Source organism: Oryctolagus cuniculus, chromosome 17 (assembly GCF_964237555.1).
Source record: "Oryctolagus cuniculus chromosome 17, mOryCun1.1, whole genome shotgun sequence".
Taxonomy (NCBI): Eukaryota; Metazoa; Chordata; class Mammalia; order Lagomorpha; family Leporidae; genus Oryctolagus; species Oryctolagus cuniculus.
Genome location: NC_091448.1, coordinates 61,910,289 through 61,929,043, shown reverse-complemented (window position 1 = coordinate 61,929,043; position 18,755 = coordinate 61,910,289). Strand labels below are relative to the sequence as shown.

Sequence of the window (18,755 nt, the reverse complement as noted above, 5' to 3'; positions counted from 1 at the left end):
CAATAATCCAGTAAAGTTGAAAAAGGGGTTTTCAGAGGCGAATATCATATGGAATAATGGTAAATTGCAGAGCCAAGAAATCAGGTGTCATGTTTTTCAGCATTGCACAAAAGCAACTGAGAGAAGCTATGTGAAGTAAGACAAGTCTTTCTGAATCCTATTGCTCATGCAGAATTCCCAAAACCAAATTTTCTATTAAAAGGAACAAAACCAGAATCTTGGTGGCAATATGCCTGTCCCCATATAAAAGTACTAGAGGGAGGAATCAGTAATAAAGAGAGAGAAAGTACTCTCTGATAATGAAAATACTTCCATCTTTGTGTAATTTGTGTTCTCGGCGGGGTAGTTTTCAGGATGAGGGAGACATGGTTGAGACAATGATACCAAGCATGGAAGGACAGGATACTAAGAATCAGGGAAGCTCAGAAATGAATGGGCACACTCAGGAAAGAAGGAGGAAAACAGGAAAAACTAACATCACCCATGAAATGCAAACCAGAAGAAACACAAACAGATCTGTGCCTTTCAGGAAACAGAAGGTGAGAGAGGAAATATACAGAATAGGAGCTTGACCAAATATTTCAGAAGATGAGAGAGGAATACCAGAAGTTGAATACCTGCATGTGTATGAATGAGATTGCTGGAAGAGGAAAAACCAATGCAAGGATCTAAAGCTAATAATTATAATTCAGACTGTTTCCGGAAATGACAATATGCTCTCAAACTCCTCCTTCACAGAAAACTGGGTCATACTTTGAGTGAGTGAAGCCATTTATAGCCTAGTAAAATCTGGGAATTATATGAAAAATATTCAGAGATCTAGAATACAGGGATGAGTAACATAGAAGGGAATGAAAATGATCCAGCTGGTCTGGGTTGGGAGGAAAAAGAAGACAATATTTAAGATGCTCAAGAAGAGCCAAGCACTTTGTACCATCCAAGCTGCCATTAGGTGAAAAATAACATTGGCATCCAAGTCTTTGTGAGAGATCTTGGGTGAGATGGACCCCATGATCCCTTCCAGAGGAAGGAACAGACGTGAGACAAAAACCCTAGAAAGTCATTACTGTAAGGACAGATTTTAACAGCCAACCTGGCAGTGACTTTGTTCAGTGAAGACCAAATGAGATTCCTCTCGAGGGAGTGATGATGGAGGTACTCCCTAGGGTGACTGCTGTCTGATTAAGTTCTGCCTTTGCTAAAGGTGTTTTCTTATGATGTATTTATTTTACAGAAAAGCATGTGAAGATCAACTAGTACTAGGTGAAAGAATTTAATATAAAGCTCGCAGAGGACTGGTGAGGAGGGATGTGGCTGATGTTGTGTCTCCTGTGTAGTTCAAGTTTCCGATGGTGTGGGAAACTCCAGCTCCTCTGATTGCCAGGACTCCACACTGCAGACTTCTGAGCAGCTAAAGATGTCTGCAAGAAAGACACAGGAGCAGGGGTCAGTGGGGAGGACAGGGATGAGGCTGGGGTGGGGACAGTGGGGTGGGTGTGCAGCTCTCAGAAGGCTCCTGTGCCCTGGGAGGTAACCGTAGGTCCTGAACTCCACAGCAGTCAGGGCCATGGGGCACTGAGGCCCATCTGGATGGGGTGTGGATGTCCTACAATTGTGAATTCCCCTAGGCACTCACCTGGGCAGCCTTCATGGGACTGGCTACTTTGGCAATGAACCTGATGCACAGGAAGGGGGAGGTCTCTTGGCCCCTGGGATTACAAATCCAAGGCCCACACCCCTGGGTCTTGTGAGGAGCAGGAGGTCTGATGACACAGAATGGGAGTCCTGACCTTGCCCACTCAGTCCTTACCCCACAGGTCTGGGGCCTGTGAGCTGCATGTTAATTATGGACAACTGCACAGAGCCCTTTGGTTTCCTTCCCTAATCTTGTGGAAGTTCTTTCTATCCTCCCTGTAAAAGTCATCTCAGAGATTTTATTGGCAAAGAATCATTCTGTGGCATTAAAACCCCACCATTATTGCTTTAGTATATTTTGGCGTGGAACATGTGATGGAAGACTTTCTTTTGAAGACATACAGCCAATGTGTATTTGTAATTGAAGTATAAATTAGAGCACAAATGAGAAGAACAGAGGGGCTTGGGGCCCTGCTCCTGCTACTCTTCAAAGTGAGCTTTGCCTTGAATTGCTGGCAAGTGTTTGAATTTGTTTTTTAGTTTTTTTTTTGACAGGCAGAGAGAAAGGGGCAGAGAGAAAGGTCTTCCTTTTCCGTTGGTTCACCCCTCAATGGCCGCTGTGGCCGGTGTGCTACGGCTGGCGCACGGCACATATCTGAAGCCAGGAGCCAGGTTCTTCCTCCTGGTCTCCCCCATGCGGGTGCAGGGCCCAAGGACCTGGGCCATCCTCCACTGCACTCCTGGGCCACAGCAGAGAGCTAGACTGGTAGAGGAGCAACCGGGACAGAATCAGGCGCTCCGACTGGGACTAGAACCTGGTGTGCCGGTGCTGCAAGGCGGAGGATTAGCCTAGTGAGCCATGGCACTGGCCCAAATGTTTGAATTTGACAGGTACATAGGAAATTTTACACCCAGAAAAATAAAGCAATCAACATATAAAAAAGGCTCTAAGAAAGGAGGCTGAGGTCCCCAAAAGGCCTGGAGCTCTTGTGTTCTGTACTGGCTCCTATTTGGTGTCAGGATGGGCTGGGTACCCACAAGGATACAAAGGTGAGTGCAGTGGGCTCTTTTCCTGGTGTGAAAAGACACCCAAAGGCACCTCTCTCTGTCTCACCCTCTTCCTAATTGTCCTGAGTTTGAAGAGGTCAGGGACGACCCACAGTGTCTCCCCACACCTGTGAAACTGCCTGTTGACTTTGGGTTGGGCAGGTGGGGATGCACCCTGTAGTGGGAGATGTTCAACAGCTGTGGGGGCTCTCCCCAGAAACAACACAACTAACATCCCCCTCCGAAGTCATTTGCATGCCAATCTTGTTAGCACCTCCAGCCTTTCCTTCAGATGAAAGCAGCTACTGGGGGCTCAGCCTGGGAGCCATGGAATGGGGATGTGTCCCTGGGACCACCTCAGGGTGCATCTTTCACTCACCTGCGTGGATCCTGAACATCCATTCATCACTCTCCAGGTCAGGCTCGATGGCAGCCTCTCCACCTCTGGGCTCCAGTTTGTTGGCTTCCCTGAGGTGTCAAAAGAATGTGAAGCAATGGAGTCCATGTGCCCTTACTTCCCTGACCCCGTCTACCTGCTCCAAACTCACATTTCCTGATCTTGATCGAGGTCCTCCATGTCCTGTAGACTTTCAGGGTAGTTAACGTCAAGGGAACATGTGGACAGCTGGAAGGAGACAAGTATGTTTCCTGAAACAGGCGTTAAGGAAAAGCCCTGTCCTGGGGGACATGGAGGCCAGAGTCAGACTTCCCTGGAGTCCTCCCTCCTTAGACACTGGGACCCTGCCTGCCTGTCCCCGGCTGAGTTCCCTGTGTGGGCAGTCGGGTTGCTCAGCACCGTTTCATAGTGCAGTCCGGGGGTGAGGAGAGAGGGCAGGGCTGATGAAGGGAGAGGGGAGGGCTGCAGAGAGACTGGATCAGCATCCACAGTGCAAGGACCTCCACTGCCTGGATGCCACCAGGTCCTTCAGGATGCGAATCATCCATTGTGGTGAGGAGGGAACACGGGAGAAGCAGGACCAGGGGCTTGTGAGCAAGAAAGCAAGAGAATCAGAAAAAATAAAAGAGGAATCACTCACCCCTAGATCGCCGCTGCCAAGATAACTTTCAGATTCTGCCAGGTTGCCTTCCGTGTGCACCAGAGCAGAGAGAAGGAAAGGGGAGCGTTAGACTTGAGGTGAGGACTCGGATCCCTGCTGCTGGTTGGATGATGTAGGCCAACCTTGGACCCCATGTCTATACCCTATCCCAGGCCTAGATGGCTTCACCTCTGTAATGAGTGAGAGGATCTGAACTCTGACTTCTTCTTCCAGCCCTCAGATTCCCATCACTGTGCCTAAGAAGTGTCACCTTGTTCCTCCATAGGTAGCCACGGGGTCGATGTATGGAACTCATTGTTTTCCATCCCTCGTGTTTCCCTTCCTCTATTTTGTCTCATAACTCTTGTCCATTTCCTTTGTCCTTGTCATCTTCTACCAATCACATTATTGTCTGATATGGGAGCTCTGGAGGCCAAGATAAAGACATACTGCCACCTGGGGCTGGCATTGTGGTGCAGCAGGTTCAAGCGCCACCTGTGGGGACCCCTCCATGGGATCCCTGGTTGGTGTCCCTGCTCCTCCACTTCTGATCCAGCTCCCTGCTAAAGTGCCTCAGAAAGCAGTGTAGGATGTTTCGTGCTTGGGCCCTGCCAGCTGTTTGGGAGACTCTGATGGAGTTTTGGACTCCTGATTCGGCCTGGCCCAACCTGCTCATTGAGGTTCTATGGGGACTGAGCCAGTGGATAGAAGATTTCACTCTGTTTTTCCCTCTCTGTCTATAATTCTGCCTTTCAAGTAAGTAAATAAATCTTTAAAAAACATATTGCCACGCACAGCAATATATCTATAGATCACTTCTTAGGTGGGAAACAAGTGTCATGGACGCTTGTTGGGCCTTGGGAAAGTAATGAGGACCAACCCCATATGTCTGGGGTTACCTCATGGAGTTTGGAAATATTTAATCATCACAAGAATCCCATGTTTCCTGATCCACTTGAAAAGATGACCCAAAGAGGAGAGGAAATTTAATTTGTTCAAATTCTGGTAGTCAGCCAAGGAGGCAACAGGGTGTCCACAGCAGGTGTATTCTTGGCCATATCAACAAATGGGACTTGCTAGGGTTTTCACTGAGCAGGGGGAGGACTGGGAAGTAGGACATTGGCAGGCCTGAGGACAGGGAACGTGCTAGGCATGACTGGAGGGGGAACAGGCTGTGTTTGAAGCAGTGCATCTGAGGGGAACAGTGATGCCCAGTCCTGCTGCCCAGAGGCCCTCCACTGAGCCCAGTGCATTCCAGCCAATGAGGTCAGCAGGACCGCATGTGTGTTCAGCCCAGGATCCCCTAACACACATCCTCTGGGCAGCCTGTACAGCTATGCAGTGTCTCCAGTAGGATTTGGATAATGGCCTGTCACACAGTCTACTCCAAACACTAGACTTGGATGAGATGTAGAAGCCAAGATGAACCCAGAGTAATGCTTGGCCCTCACAACTCTAAGATGCTAGGGCCTCCCCAGTCAGCCCAGAGCAAGTATTCTTTAACTCAAGTGACCCTGGTTGTGTGTGTGTGTGGGGGTGCTCTTCTTCCTTCTGCCCTGAGCTGAGGATGAAGCAAGGAGCCCTTACTGAGACACAATGGCAGCACCTTGCTCTTTGACCTTCAACCTTGTAAGAAAGAAATTTCTGTTCCTGATTAATTACAGAGTCTCAGGTATTACGTTGTGTCCAGAAATGGACGAAGACAATGGTCAGTGCAAAACCCAGACATCTCTTGTGTTCAATTCGAAGGTAGTGCTGTCCTGTCACAATGCAGTGGATTTGATCTTTGCAATGGAAAAGCTGGGGGTGGTCGGTATTAAAGAAAATGTAAAGTTTTAAATAATAAAGCAAGAAGTGATAGTTAAAAATTTCTATTGCTCCAATCCCATGGGCATAAAACCTCTTCCTACTCTATAATTAATATAAAAAAGAACAAATCAGATGTCTACATACAATGTCTTTTTTCCTCCTGAGTTCCTATGTCCTCACAGAGTCCAAAGCAGTGGATAACCCAAGCATTGCCCTAATTTGACCCTCTGGTCTTTGTGGGTGTTGCTCCTACCTGAAGAGGCTTCATTGTCACTGGTATAGTCCGAAACGCTCTGCAAGACCCAATCTTGAGAGACACAAACACAGTAAGTGTTCACAGAGAGTCTCACCCGTTCTGCCCCTGCATTGCTCAGCATGACCCTGCCCCTTCTCTGTGCTCTCAGCCCCTTCCTGGGCTCTGTGGACCTGACCTTCAGGCAGACATTGACCACAGCTTCAAGCCTTCCAGGGAGGGAGAGGAGCTGACGGCACCACCTCTCAACGTCTCACTTTCCCTAGTGCACTGAAATACGGTGCCTCCAGCCTGCATCTGAAACCCCCCACTTTTTTATATACATATTCCTGTAACCATACAGCAACACCTCTGTGATTTTTTTTATAGAGAACTGATAGTGGCTTCAGAGGAACATAACTAGGGTAATACACACAAACTGCCAAACTTGTACACTCAGAACTGTAACACATGGGAACCCACATAGATAAAGCCCACCCCCATGCACAAGCCAGTGTCTTCCAGGGACCCCAGAAAATGATCATTACCCTTTATGAGGAAGTTAATTTCCCACCAGCGCACTCCTAGTCCTCTGTTATAGCAGGAATTGGGCATCAGGTGGCCTTTCACACTAAAGCCCCCAAGATAGTCCCATCTGTGCTGTCATCTGGACTATTCATACTACAGGGAGTAAGTGATTCCCGAATACATACCACTTGCTGTTCGTATTGAGATCACCTGTAATTAGAAAATGGCACCATGAGGGTCTGAACACTCTGTGTCCCTTTGCACCTGTCTTTAATGCCCTTGGTGACACTGGGAAACCCCGTGTGAAAGAGTGGTCCTATGGAGGGAACCCAAAGACGTGAGCAGAGCGATCACACTCAGGCCAGCAGGCATGAGCTCTTCATGGGGGACGTGTCTCTCCAGTCCACTGTGGTGGGAAGTCACAAAATTCCTTTCAAAAGAGGAGAAGTGCTGCAGAGAAAAGCTTGCTGTGGTCCAGTCCTGACAGTCATTTTGTCCCTGTGTCCCGCGTCAGCTCTCTGTTGGTATAAACTCTCCCTCTCAGTGGCCCTCACCGTGCACAGGGTGTATCATGGACCCTATCCATGGTCAGATTTTTCTTCTCTTCATCTGGTTGAGAAAGGAAGAAGCCAAGGAAGGAACATTTCTGTTTTAGAGGAAGGCGGGGGCCCTTACCTCAGTGTACTCTGGAGTTTCTTTATCCTCCGTGTCACCAGGAAGCTCCTCCCATGCATCCTCCAGGGGCACTAGATGGACATATGGTGACTGTCAGTACACTGGTGCATCAGGGAGCATTGGTGGACATGGGCATGGGGCAAGGGTTAAGGCCAAGGAGAAGAACCTGAAAGACCTGAGAAGCAGAGCCTTAAGCTTTCTAGCTCAAGGCAGCTTCATTCATGGGAACTATTTGGGGTCAATACCACCACGGTTGCTGTATTTCAGTAAGAGTCCTGGGATGACTCCTGCATGTTTAGAAGCCAAATAAACTGCTACTGTTGTCTTGATGTTTCCCAAGGTCACTACTACTCAGGAGTCAATATCTGTTTATTGTATTTGAATATGTCATCTCTCCTATGAGCTTCTGAACTTAATTAAAAGCAACCATTAGTGGGAGAAGGACTCAGTTGTAGGCAAAGCAACATGTTCATTTATTGCCAATCCCTAGGTACCACACAAGTAAATAAAGAAGACGTAAAAATGGTGAAATTCCAGCATTTAAAAATGAGCACCAGGCATTATGTAAAACTTTTCTCCTGATCCTATTGTTTTTATTACCATTATAAATGGTATCTTTATGGATTATAGCATAAGAATTCATTGTATGCAGACAGTGTGTGATGATCAAATCATGTTGACCTTTCCAGCTCCCTAAATATATTTTAAACTGTTTTCATTTGTATCAAATACTTTTCACATATGTTGGGAGTATGTTTCATATCCAGCTAAGCCATGGAATTGTGACCTAACCATCAGACACATGTGGGGCGAGGGTTGAATGAACTCACTTACATAAAGTGTGGAGGGTGATCAGGTTCTTTTTTGTTTTTGTTTTTTTGAGAATTGAACCTTGAGCTGTGCATTTGGGAACACTTTTTCTGTGGGAAGTCTGTACACATATACACATCCAAGCACTTTCAAAGACATACACGCTCACTCCTAAAAACTCACCATACTGGGGCACAGAAACCCCCACCATGTAAATGACATAGCTATTTCCAGAGCCTGCCTCAGATGCCTGTAGCTATGTGCTAGTCTTTCTGGTTTTTGTTTTACCACACCCTCAATCTTTTCAATCCACCAGGAAGCTGGAATCAGGTTGGCTCTCCAGAAGAGAACCCTCAGGAAGGTCCCAGTGTCTCCTCCCTTCAGTTGTTCCTCAGCACCTGAGGCATTCTAGAATACGTACAGTGTCCACTGGATCCTGAGTCCACCTGCAGTCAGAGAAAGGAAGTCACTGTGAGGTCAGATACTGTTTGCACAGGTCTCTTCTCCTGGTGCTGACCTTGGGAAACTTGATGGGATACAGTGCATGAGGCAAATCCCCAAATAAAGCACAGAGGATACTTGTGTGAAATACGTGAGCTTTTCACAGCCCATTTTACGTGTTCATTTTGGTTGGCAAATGCAACATTCATTTGTGAAAATGAAAACCTGGGGGTTGGCCTTGTGGCACACCGGGTTAGGCTGCCCCCTGTGAGGCAAGCATCCCATATCAGAGCACCAAATCAAGTCCAGGCTGCCCTGCTGCTGCCAGTTCCCTGCTCATGTACCTGGGAAGGCAGTGGAGGATGTCCCAAGTATTTGAGTCCCTTCCAACCAGTGGGAGAACCCCCCCCAAGATTGAGTTTCAGGCTCCTGGCTTCCACATGGCCCAGCCCCAGCCATTATAGCCATTTGGGAAGGTAACCAGAGGATTTAAGATCTTTGTCTGTCTGTCTCTCTGTTATTCTGCCTTTCAAATAATGAATAAATCTTTTAAATCATAAAATATTTAAAGTATGCAGAACTGCTCCTGTGGAAAACGCCCAGCACCACATCACTTGTAATTGATTCTGTCCTTTTATGAGACCCTCTTGAGTCATGTCTCACTTTACAACAGACATGCCCTGGGCTTCCCCCACAAATAAATTGTGGAAGTCATCTGCAGTATAGGCGTTCAGATTTTTCATATCTGAGAAAAACGTTGCCTGGGCCTGATGTTGTGACACAGTGAACGGAACTGCTGCCTACAGTGCCAGCAGTCCATCCTGCAGTGCCAGTTTGCATCCTGGTTGCTCAGCTTCCAATACAATGCCATGCTGTTGTGCCTGGGGAGGCATGGAGAATGTCCCATGTCACTCATGTGGGAAATCTGGATAGTGCACTGGACTCCTGGCTTTGGCCAGGACCAACTCTGGCCTTTGAAGGCATCTGGGGAGTAAACTACTAGATGGAAGATCTTTTGTTCTCTTCCCCTGTCTCTGTGCAACTCTGCCTTTCAAATAAATAAATAAATAAGACTAGTGATTGTATACGAGGAACATTTCTTTCTGTGACCAAAAACCCCAGTCATACCTTGCCAAGAGATGTGACCTCCTCCTCTGCTCTGTCTCTTGGAATCGCTTCCACCAGGTCCTCAGGAGCAGCTAGGAGAACCATGGGGTAACTGTCAGGTGTTGTGGATGAGTTCGGCGGGGAGACTTGCTTGCTGTGGACATGGGCCTAGGCTAGGTGGGGGTGGTTGTGAGCAGTGAACAATGTCAGGAGTTCTGTGCTGCACTCAATAACAGAGCAAGAAAAAGACAAGCCAGTCCTGCACCCACAAGTAGCAGGAAGGCCACGTGATGTGGGCTTGGAACTGCACACGTGCCACTGCTGGGCTATCCTTCCTGGTGGATGACAAAGCCCAAGAAGAGGAGCAGGAAAGAAATGAGAAGGGAGTTTGGCTTTCTTACTACTAGCAACCAAATCATTATGAAATAGTCAATTTAGAAATAGGCAAATGCTATAGTGCACTGATTGATTGATGATGCCCCATCATTGCTCCTTTGCAAAATGGGCATGGAAATGCCCAAAATGTAGACCGTAGAAATCCCTGCTTTTTTCTTGTTGTGTTCCAAGATCATTTACCTCCATGAATCTACATAAGCAGCTATTTCATTTGCTGTCTTTCTTGTCAGGTATTTTTAAATTGCTGTGGGCAAGTAGACATTTATTATCTGAATCACTTGTAAGTGAAAATTTCAGTGGCATGAATTACTTGGCAGTGCTGTGTAAGCACCACCCCTGTGTGCCCCAACTATTGTCATCATACCCAATCTAAACTCTGCATCTATAATGGAAGAACTTTACCTTCTCCTCCTTCAATCCCCAACTAATCTGTACTTCCAGTCCCTTTGAATTTGCCTATTGTAGACATGCCATTGTATTAGAAACATACAGTGTTTGTCTTTCTGTGTCTACTTTATTGCAGTGTGTTGTTTTACCATGTCCTTCCATGGTGTGGTATAAAACTTTAATTCATTTTTATATATTAAAACTCTTCCATTGTGTTCATATACCACATTGTCAATACTCATCCTTTTGTTGATTGGCACAGCTCTGGCCATTGCAGCCATTTGGGGGTGTGAACCAACAGAAGGAAGACCTTTCTCTCTGTCTCTCCCTCTCACTCTCTGTAACTCTCTCAAAAAAAGTAAAATAAAATCTTTACAAAAAAAAAGGCCAACTTAGATCTATCAAAAAATGAGGCCCCTGGGCAAGCTGCAGCCCTGGAATTCCTGCCTGCAGCTGACAGGTGCAGAGAGCACAGCTGCAGTCAGCGTAGCTGAAGCAGGGGTCCTGGAGCCTGTGGCTCACAGCGCACATGCATGGGAGTGTGGATGGGCTCAGAGGCTGAGTGTGCACCTGCTGGAGAACAGACCCAGTGGGGTCCAGTCTCCAGGTCACCCCACTTCCATATGTTTGTGCTCCACAGGTCCACCAGATTCTCATGGTGAAGGTCAGAGGAGAACCCCTGTGGGCCCAGGAGAGGGGGAAATACCCATTTGGAAATACTCAGGGGAAAGTGAGCACTGTGAAGTATTCCCAGGTGTTCTTCATAGCAAAGTCACATCCTCCAAGGACACCACCAGAACCTTATATGACTGGATAGGGGGCATCCAGACAACTCTAGTCCCCACTAGTTTTAGTAAAATAAATAGGGAGAATAGGAGGCTAGGGAAAGGTGAAAGAGGAAAGGTCAGGGACTCGGGTTGGCTTAAAAAGGAGTTGAAACAAGGGTTGATACAAAACTTTCCTTCCCCTACTCCTCACCACCAGTTCAACAGGGCCTCCATGAAATAATAGTGAATTAAAATGGAGACAGCAGTGAGACAGGTATAATTAGGAGTATGAAGGCAAATATAGAGGCCATTGGAAAAGTAACAGAACAGTGGGAATGGAGGCACAGAAGCCTCAGACTGCTATAATTACAGAAATATTCACACAAAGCTCATCTCTCATCCATAATGACACAAAGTCTCCCACAAAGTGGTGGCCATTTCTCATAATGCTTTAGACACCCTTAAATGCTCCTGTTACACACTGGAATAATGCTACTGATCCCAGGTGCTTGCTAGTGTGCACTCTGCAAGGCAGGATGTGATGGCTCTTGTGGTTGGATTCCTACTAACCCTGTAGGAGGCCTGCACTGAGTTTCCAACTCCCAGTTTCAGCCAGGCCCAGCCTAGTTGAGGGGCATTTTAGGAGTGATGCAGTGAATGGGAGACTCCCTTTATATCTCTCTTTCTGTCTCTGTGTGCATCTTTAAAACAAAAATAAAACCTGGAAAGGGAGTTAATGAAAGGTATGTTTTAGCAAAGGAAAAGAATAAAAGATTAATTTCATGTAGATATAAATCTAAATGTATTGATATCACATTGGCATAGGCAAAGACTTCATATTAAGACCGGGGAAGCACAGGCAATAAAGGCAAAAATAGACATATGAGATTACATCAAGCTAGGAAGCTTCTGCAGAGTAAAGAAACATTCAACAAACTGACACCATGGGTGAAAATGTTTGCAAATGATACTTCTGATAAAGAATTACTATTTACGATATATAAAGAGCTCAAGAAGCTCAACAGCAACAAAACAAGCAACCCAGTTAAGAAATGAGAAAGGATACGACCAAGCATTTTTCAAAAGATGAATTACAGATGGTCCAAAGAAACATGAAAAGATGCTCAGCATTGCTGTCAGTAAATTCAAATAAAAATCACAGTAAGATTTTACCTCCCCCCTGTTAGAATGGTTATCATCCAAAAGTCAAAAAATAAAAAATGCTGTCAAGGACATGGGGAAAATAGTAGCCTAATACTCGGTGGGAAGGTAAACTAGTACAAGCATTGTGGAAGACAGTATGGCAATTTCTCAGAGATCTGAAAATGGATCTACCACAGGTCCCAGCCATTCTACTCCTGGAAATTTACCCAAAGGAATTGAAATCACTAAATGAAAGAGTTGTGTGTATCCCTCTGTCGATAGCACTCAACTCACAGTGGAGTCAACCCAGATGTCCATCAACTGATGATTGGATGAAGAAATTATGGTGTATATATACATGATGGAATGGTACTCAGCCATAAAAAGAATGCAGTCCTGTCTTTCACAAAAATATAGATGTAACTGCAGACCATTATGCTTAGTGAAATAAACCAGGCCCCAAAAGACAAATATCATATGTTTTCCCAAATTTGTGGTAACATACAGAGTACAAAAAAGTAACATGAGTGAAATTGACATTTTGAGATTTGATTAGTGACCTTATTTGGGCATAGAGTCATTGGAGGATTAACCAGTTAATATGAATTCATATTAGAGTAGCAAGGACTTGTTCCCATATGTCTGGCATTTTTACAAGATGAGGAAACAGGTCCAAGATGGAAGGATGCCATGAAATGATGGGGGTAGAAATTCAGGTGCTATGGTAGGCACACAGGAGGCCCAGGATATCCAGGAAACCAGCAGAAGCTGGGAAGAGACAGGAAAGATTAGTCCTGATGGGTTTCTGTGGGAGGGTGACTATGCATAAACCTAGATTTCTGACACCCAATCTCCAGACCTGTGGGAAAATAAAATATCATGTACTTCAATCTGACCACCAACCAGGCACTTGGTTATGGCAGCCCGAGAAAATTATTATCCCTCAACTAACTATTTTGATTGGCATGTAGAGACATTTCAGCCATGAGAGAAACACATTCTTCTCAGGTTCATATGAAGAAGTCTCCAAGGCAGATCAAAGTATGAGCTCTGTCACACAACCACTCACTTAAAGTAATGTATGTCACACAGCTTGTGCCACTAGGCAACTATGGTAATACAATAGAGTTCAATCAATGCAATGAAGATTACTTGGCAAATTTTGCAAGAACTATGGAAGCTAAATAACATACTGTCCAAAACAAATGGGTCAAAGAAGACTGTATAGACATTTTAAACTATTTTGAACAAAGCAAATAAAAACCCCTTTTGCAACTTTGGGTTGCAATGAAGCAGTGCTCAGAAGGAAAATGGAGCCCTTGAGTGAAATACTTTCAAAAATGATGATGATCTAAAATCAAGGGATTCTTACAACCTAGAAAAGTAGGTTGTAAGTAGAAAAGCAACCTGATGTAAATTAGATAAAAAATGAAAAAATGGCAATTTTCTCAGAAATGGATCTAACAGGAAATAGGAAATGGACAGAGTAAAACAAAAAATCATGAATTAGTTTTTTGAAAAAATCCATAAGATTGTGAAACCTCCGCCTGTCTAAGCACAAGGCAAAAAGAGGAGAAACAATGTCTGCTACTGCAAATGAGAAGGGAATCCTCACCACTGATGGCATGGACAGGAAAAGGAAAAGAAAAAAGTACTTTAAATACTGTATGCCCACAAGTAGGTTCAACGAAGCCTGAAATTCCTTCAGAATCAGAAACTACCCAAAGTAACCCATGGGCCTGAGCCTTTGAAGAGAACTTTACAGCTACAAAAGGCGAAAGAAGGTGTCAGGGCCATGTGGATTCATTGGTGAACTAGAGTCAGTTTTACCAAGAAAAATGTCATCCCCATCCAAGCAAGGGGCCATAGTCCTAGGTGTTTACCCAATTAATTTAAAAAACTTTGTCCCCACAGCACCCTGCCACATGACTGTTTCTGGTGGCTTTCTTCCTGATTGCTTAAATTGGAAACCAGGACCAAGAACATTGGCCCACCTATCCAAGGGGGTATAACTCAGTGATGAAAATCATTGAGCAGTCAAGCCACAAAAAGGAGCAGAAGAATTCTTATGTATGTTACCAAATCTAATTCCAACTCTAGGAAATTGTGAAAAAGAATGACTAAACAGATATTTAAAATGACCAGTTCTAGGGTCATGTTCTGGGGTCATTCAAGGGTTCTGGAAACATGGGTAAAGATGAATAACTCCTAGGACTGTACCACCAGAACCAACCTTAGTGCAGACTTGGGAGTTGAGTCAATGATAACATTTCTTTATTGGTTCAGTCTCCATAACAAATGTACCCTACTAATGGAAGTGCCATCAGAAAAAGGGAAGTGGGAGTCCAGTATGAGAACCTTAGGAGCTATCTGTTCAGTTTTCATATTTTATCTCCAGTTGTTAATATTGGTGTGAAATCTGGTGGCACTCTCTCAGTAAGATGTCCATTTCAGCCTATGTTGGAAAATTGGCCAAACATCTGAACAGTAGCTTGAGATGTTACTACTAACAGTGACCCCAAGTTTAAGCTGTTAGCATGTCTTCCCTCTGCACTGGTCACCCTGCTGATTGAGTTGACCAATTCTAATTTTGCAGTCATGGAATGAAAGACACAGATAGCATAGCTTTTTAAGAGTTTTGTCTTAACTATGAGACCCTGAATAAAGTAGAATCCTGATTGTTGAATGAGCTTCATGAATGAATTTGCACAGTACCTTCAACTGATTCCTTTGTTGGGGGCATCCTGTTCTTTGGCAAGACAAAGATTTTTCTGACCTTCAGTGCAGAATGGACAGTCGATGTTCTTGACCTCCGACTTCCTTTTTGTCTAAAACTCTTTAGACAAGATCCTGGAACAGTATGACAATAGACAGCTGTTGACATCCCACCGGCAGAAGACCACAGGGAAGTGTGCAGTTCCTCACTTTCATCCCAGTTTTCCCATTCAATAGTGCAGAGCCATCCTCTAAATCAGAGTTGGATGCTAGGCAGATCTTGCAGTGTGGTGAACATTTCCTACCCAACAGTTTGATAGGGTAGTCAAAGACTTTTCTTAAGATGAGAGTACAGGGACTAGTGCTTGAAGGCTCAGACCCTAGAGGGAAGCTGCATGTACCTGGGAAAGTTGCACAGAGTCTCCCGACCCCCATCACCTGTCTAGGTTCCCTGTTATGAGATGTGGAGATACTGATATGGCCTGTGTTGTGTTTGAGCTCAAGAGATTAAAAAGAAGTGGATCTTTATCAAGTCCGGTGCTGCATAATTTTTTTAAAAGATTTTTTAATTGTTTATTTGACGGGTAGAGTTACAGACAATGAGAGAGAGAGAGAGAGAGAGAGAGAGAGAGAGAGAGAGGTCTTCCTTCCATTGGCTTACTCCCCAGATGGCTGCAACGGCCAGAGCTACACCGATCTGAAGCCAGGAGCCAGGTGCCTCCTCCTGGTCTCCCATGGGGGTGCAGGGGCCAAGCACTTGGACCATCCTCCACTGCCTTCCCAGGCCACAGCAGAGAGCTGGACTGGAAGAGGAGCAGCTGGGACTAGAACCTGGCGCCCATATGGGATGCTGGCTCTGCAGGCGGAGGATTAACCTAGTGCACCACGGCGCTGGCCCCAGTGCTGCATAATTGTCTGAAATTCTTCAGTCTTCAAATGCCAGGAAGAATAAGCTGATCACTGGTCGTGACTGAATGCAGGGAGGATACGTGACCACAGAGGAGGACAGGACGGAAATTGCTCTCCCTTCTTCCATGCATAGAAAGTTTTACAGCTCATGGAGAATCTCTCATTCCCATGCTCCCCACACAGCCCCAAGCTATGGGCAGATCTGTGTCTGCTCCATGTTGATTTACTATTAAGCAAATTGAAAATTAGAGACTCTCAGTGAGTTGTCCACATTCTTATAACTGACAAATCATGGATCTGGGACAGTCTCACCATTGGTTCCCTGGGGGACAGAGGACCATGAGTGTCTTTGCTAGAACCCTGGACTAAGCACCCTCAGTTGCTTTCTGACATCTTCCATGGCAGGATTTCCTTGGGAACAGTCTTGCTCAGGGCAAAGTTCTGGAGACAAGAGAAATCATGACTCAGATCTCTCCCTCCAGGTTTCTTTTCCTGGCTTAAAATAGGACTCTTTCCTCCAGGACATCCTCTCTGAGGGTCTGGAGAAACCCAAACTTACACCCATCCTGGCCCCGCATATTCACACTGTCGATGGCTCAGCCTTCCCCATGGCCAGGTGACCCCACAGGGCCAGTGGTGTGTTTGGTTTTAAAGCTGGCTCAAAACTCAGGAAATTCCACAGCAACTGCCATGTGAGGGTGAGGCAAGCATCGACTTCTCAGCCATGGCCAACGCTGCATGAACACTGAACAGAAATTCACCCAAAATGGGGCCATTCCATTGTTGTGGTGTTGGGGGATGGGGAATTTGGGAACAGATTGTTGAAGGGAGTTCGTGTGGTTCTCTCAGTACTGAATTGGTTAATACTGGGGAGAGTCACTAGAACACAAGCCCAACCCCTCTCCCTGTCTCTCTTCTGTCACTCTGCTTGCTCTTCTACTTTTCCACAATGATGGGACACAACATGGGACCCTTGATATGGGCACCTGATCTTTGACTCCTAGATTTGAGAATCCTGAACTTGGGTGTCTTCTTCCTTTATAATTTACCCTGTCTCAGATGTATGTTTTAATGCCACAGAAAACTTAATATCTGTCCTTCAGAGAAAGTGGCTGAGCAGTCTCAAATCCCTGTATGACAAAAGGCTGGCTGTACTAGGTCTGTGTGCACCTTCATGCCCATGACTTCTCACCAAAACCCAGTCCCTAGGAACTCTTCACCTTTCTCTAGACCCTGCAGGGACAGCATACACAGTTCCCTCTCCCATCGGTGAGGTTCATCTATCGCCAGGCTTGCCCCATACAACCCATGATGCTGCCTGAGGACTATCAGGCAGGCCCCCTTTCTCAGTCTTCAGATGTCTGCCCCACTGACCAACGGCACTGTCCCTCCTCCCCGTTTCCCTGTAACCCCCAAACAGCAGGGTTCATGTGTTTATCCACCCCACCCTGAAATCCCAGTTTCTTTCCAATGTGACAAAAATATATCTGGGTTCAGACTGTTCTTACAGACTTGGTCTCAGATGGCGACCTCTACAGACAGAAGAGGCTGGCTTGAAAGTGCCTTTTTGTGTGATGTCTGTGTTGTGTTTGGTCTGAAATTTTCCTGGCTTGATGACAGTAGTGTGAGTTTCTTTCCTATCATCATTCTCTGGATAAGGTGTGAACAAACTTGGCATTGGAAATTATTTTTCTAAATTTAGGAAATATTTTGAAACAACAAACTTAACCGAAGCATCAAAAGTAGAAACTGAATAATTCGATGACCAAATGTTTTATAAATCTGTAGACAGCCTGGAATGGGGAAATGACAGTCCATGAGGAGAGTGATTAAGCAGAAGGTAAGTGGCCAGTGGAGAAGCAGCATTGTGGAGGTCAGTGTGGCCTACCTGCTGGACAGCAGTTGAGATTTCCCATCGTGGACCACTCTGGATAGGATGATACGCACGTTCCCACCACACTCAAGTTTGAACCTTTCAGCTCAAGGGAGTGACAGTTGGAATGGCAGGATGATGTCACTCACCTTGTTACCCTGGTGACAGGACACCATGGAATTTTCAAAGTGAGCCATGCCGCACTGTAGGTGATGCTGTACTGCTATCTACACACACATTTTTCAGTGTCTAAGCATGGTCATTTTAGAGTCCAAGTTTTGTTTCCAAAACTGACTCCAAGACCCACACATTATCATCCCCTCCTTGTGAAGTAAGTAAAGTGACTTAAAAGGATCTGTTTCCAATATCGTTGATGGTAACAGTTTGAATGTAGGCATGACTTAGCACTGTACAATCATGTCATCTGCAAACATGGATATTTGGTTTCCTCTTCTGTGACATTTGAAGCTCATTCTTTCTTTAATTCTTTTAGCGTTTTGGAATAATTTGCAAAGTATTGGAGTTGGTTCCTGTCTAAATAAATGTTCTGTAGAATTCAGTTGTGAAGACATCAGGTTCTGGACCTTTCTTTGACAGGAGACTTTAGGTACTGCTTCAATCACATTGTTATGGTTTTCTATATCTTCTTGAAGTAATATTGGCAGATAGCATGCACCCAGGAATTCATCTATCTCTTCAAGGTTTTCTAAGTGGATAGCACAAAGTCATTCACAGGAGTTACTTGTAATTCTTTATGTTTCTGTGGTATCATTTTTCATCTCTAATTTTATTTATTTTAGTTTTTTTCTCTGTTTTCTTTGTTAGTTGGCTAAAGATTTACCTGTTTTGCTTATTTTTCAAAAACCATCTTTTCCTTTTTTTGATTTTAAGAGTTGTTAGTTTTGTTTGAGCTTCGTTTGCTCTTCTCTGATTCTCTTGATTTCTCACCTCCTATTAATTTTGGGAATGGTTTGTTCTTGCTTTTCCAAGTCTAACATGAATATTAGATAATTTATTTCCATTTTATAAGGTAAGCTTATTGTTTTTTTAAACTTTTATTTAGTAGATATAAATTTCCAAAGTATAGTTTATGGATTACAATGGCTTTTCCCCCCCCATAACTTCCCACCCACCCACAACCCTCCCATCTCTCACTTCCTCTCCCATTCAATTCACAACAAGATTCATTTTTGATTATCTTTATATACAGAAGATCAATTTAGTATATATTAAGTAAAGCTTTC

The 18,755-nt window shown here is 44.9% G+C and overlaps 1 protein-coding gene and 1 long non-coding RNA gene across 16 annotated transcripts in view; one reads left to right on the top strand and one right to left on the bottom strand.

Moving 5' to 3' along the window:
- Positions 1 to 18,755, top strand: part of LOC108175821 (uncharacterized) — a 265,995-nt gene that overhangs the window by 94,790 nt on the left and 152,450 nt on the right. The gene's annotated exons all lie outside the window — the stretch shown is intronic.
- LOC108178566 (uncharacterized) lies at positions 331 to 17,626 on the bottom strand. Of its 2 annotated transcripts, XR_011383721.1 has the most exons (10): positions 17,527 to 17,626; positions 14,730 to 14,864; positions 9,343 to 9,413; positions 6,964 to 8,219; positions 6,474 to 6,498; positions 5,782 to 5,835; positions 3,720 to 3,766; positions 3,231 to 3,307; positions 3,062 to 3,150; positions 331 to 1,421 (listed from the first exon to the last, which is right to left on the bottom strand). XR_011383721.1 is itself a non-coding variant. In XM_051841940.2 (5 exons), the coding sequence occupies exons 1-5, from the start codon at positions 5,903 to 5,905 to the stop codon at positions 1,339 to 1,341; spliced, it is 420 nt and encodes a 139-aa protein (XP_051697900.2). In that variant the 5' UTR covers positions 5,906 to 6,109; the 3' UTR covers positions 331 to 1,338. The 2 variants fall into 2 exon arrangements, 1 of the variants encoding a protein (XP_051697900.2); XM_051841940.2 differs by lacking the exons at positions 6,474 to 6,498; positions 6,964 to 8,219; positions 9,343 to 9,413; positions 14,730 to 14,864; positions 17,527 to 17,626 and having other exon boundaries at positions 5,782 to 6,109.

What these genes read in the sequence shown, in the direction of transcription:
- LOC108178566 (XM_051841940.2), bottom strand. Translation starts at nt 5,905, where the DNA reads ATGCTGAGCAATGCAGGGGCAGAACGGGTGAGACTCTCTGTGAACACT. An exon ending in TGACAATGAAGCCTCTTCAG is followed by an intron (nt 3,767 to 5,781) that starts GTAGGAGCAACA and finishes TGCACACGGAAG; the next exon opens with GCAACCTGGCAGAATCTGAA. An exon ending in TTGGCAGCGGCGATCTAGGG is followed by an intron (nt 3,308 to 3,719) that starts GTGAGTGATTCC and finishes GTCTCCTTCCAG; the next exon opens with CTGTCCACATGTTCCCTTGA.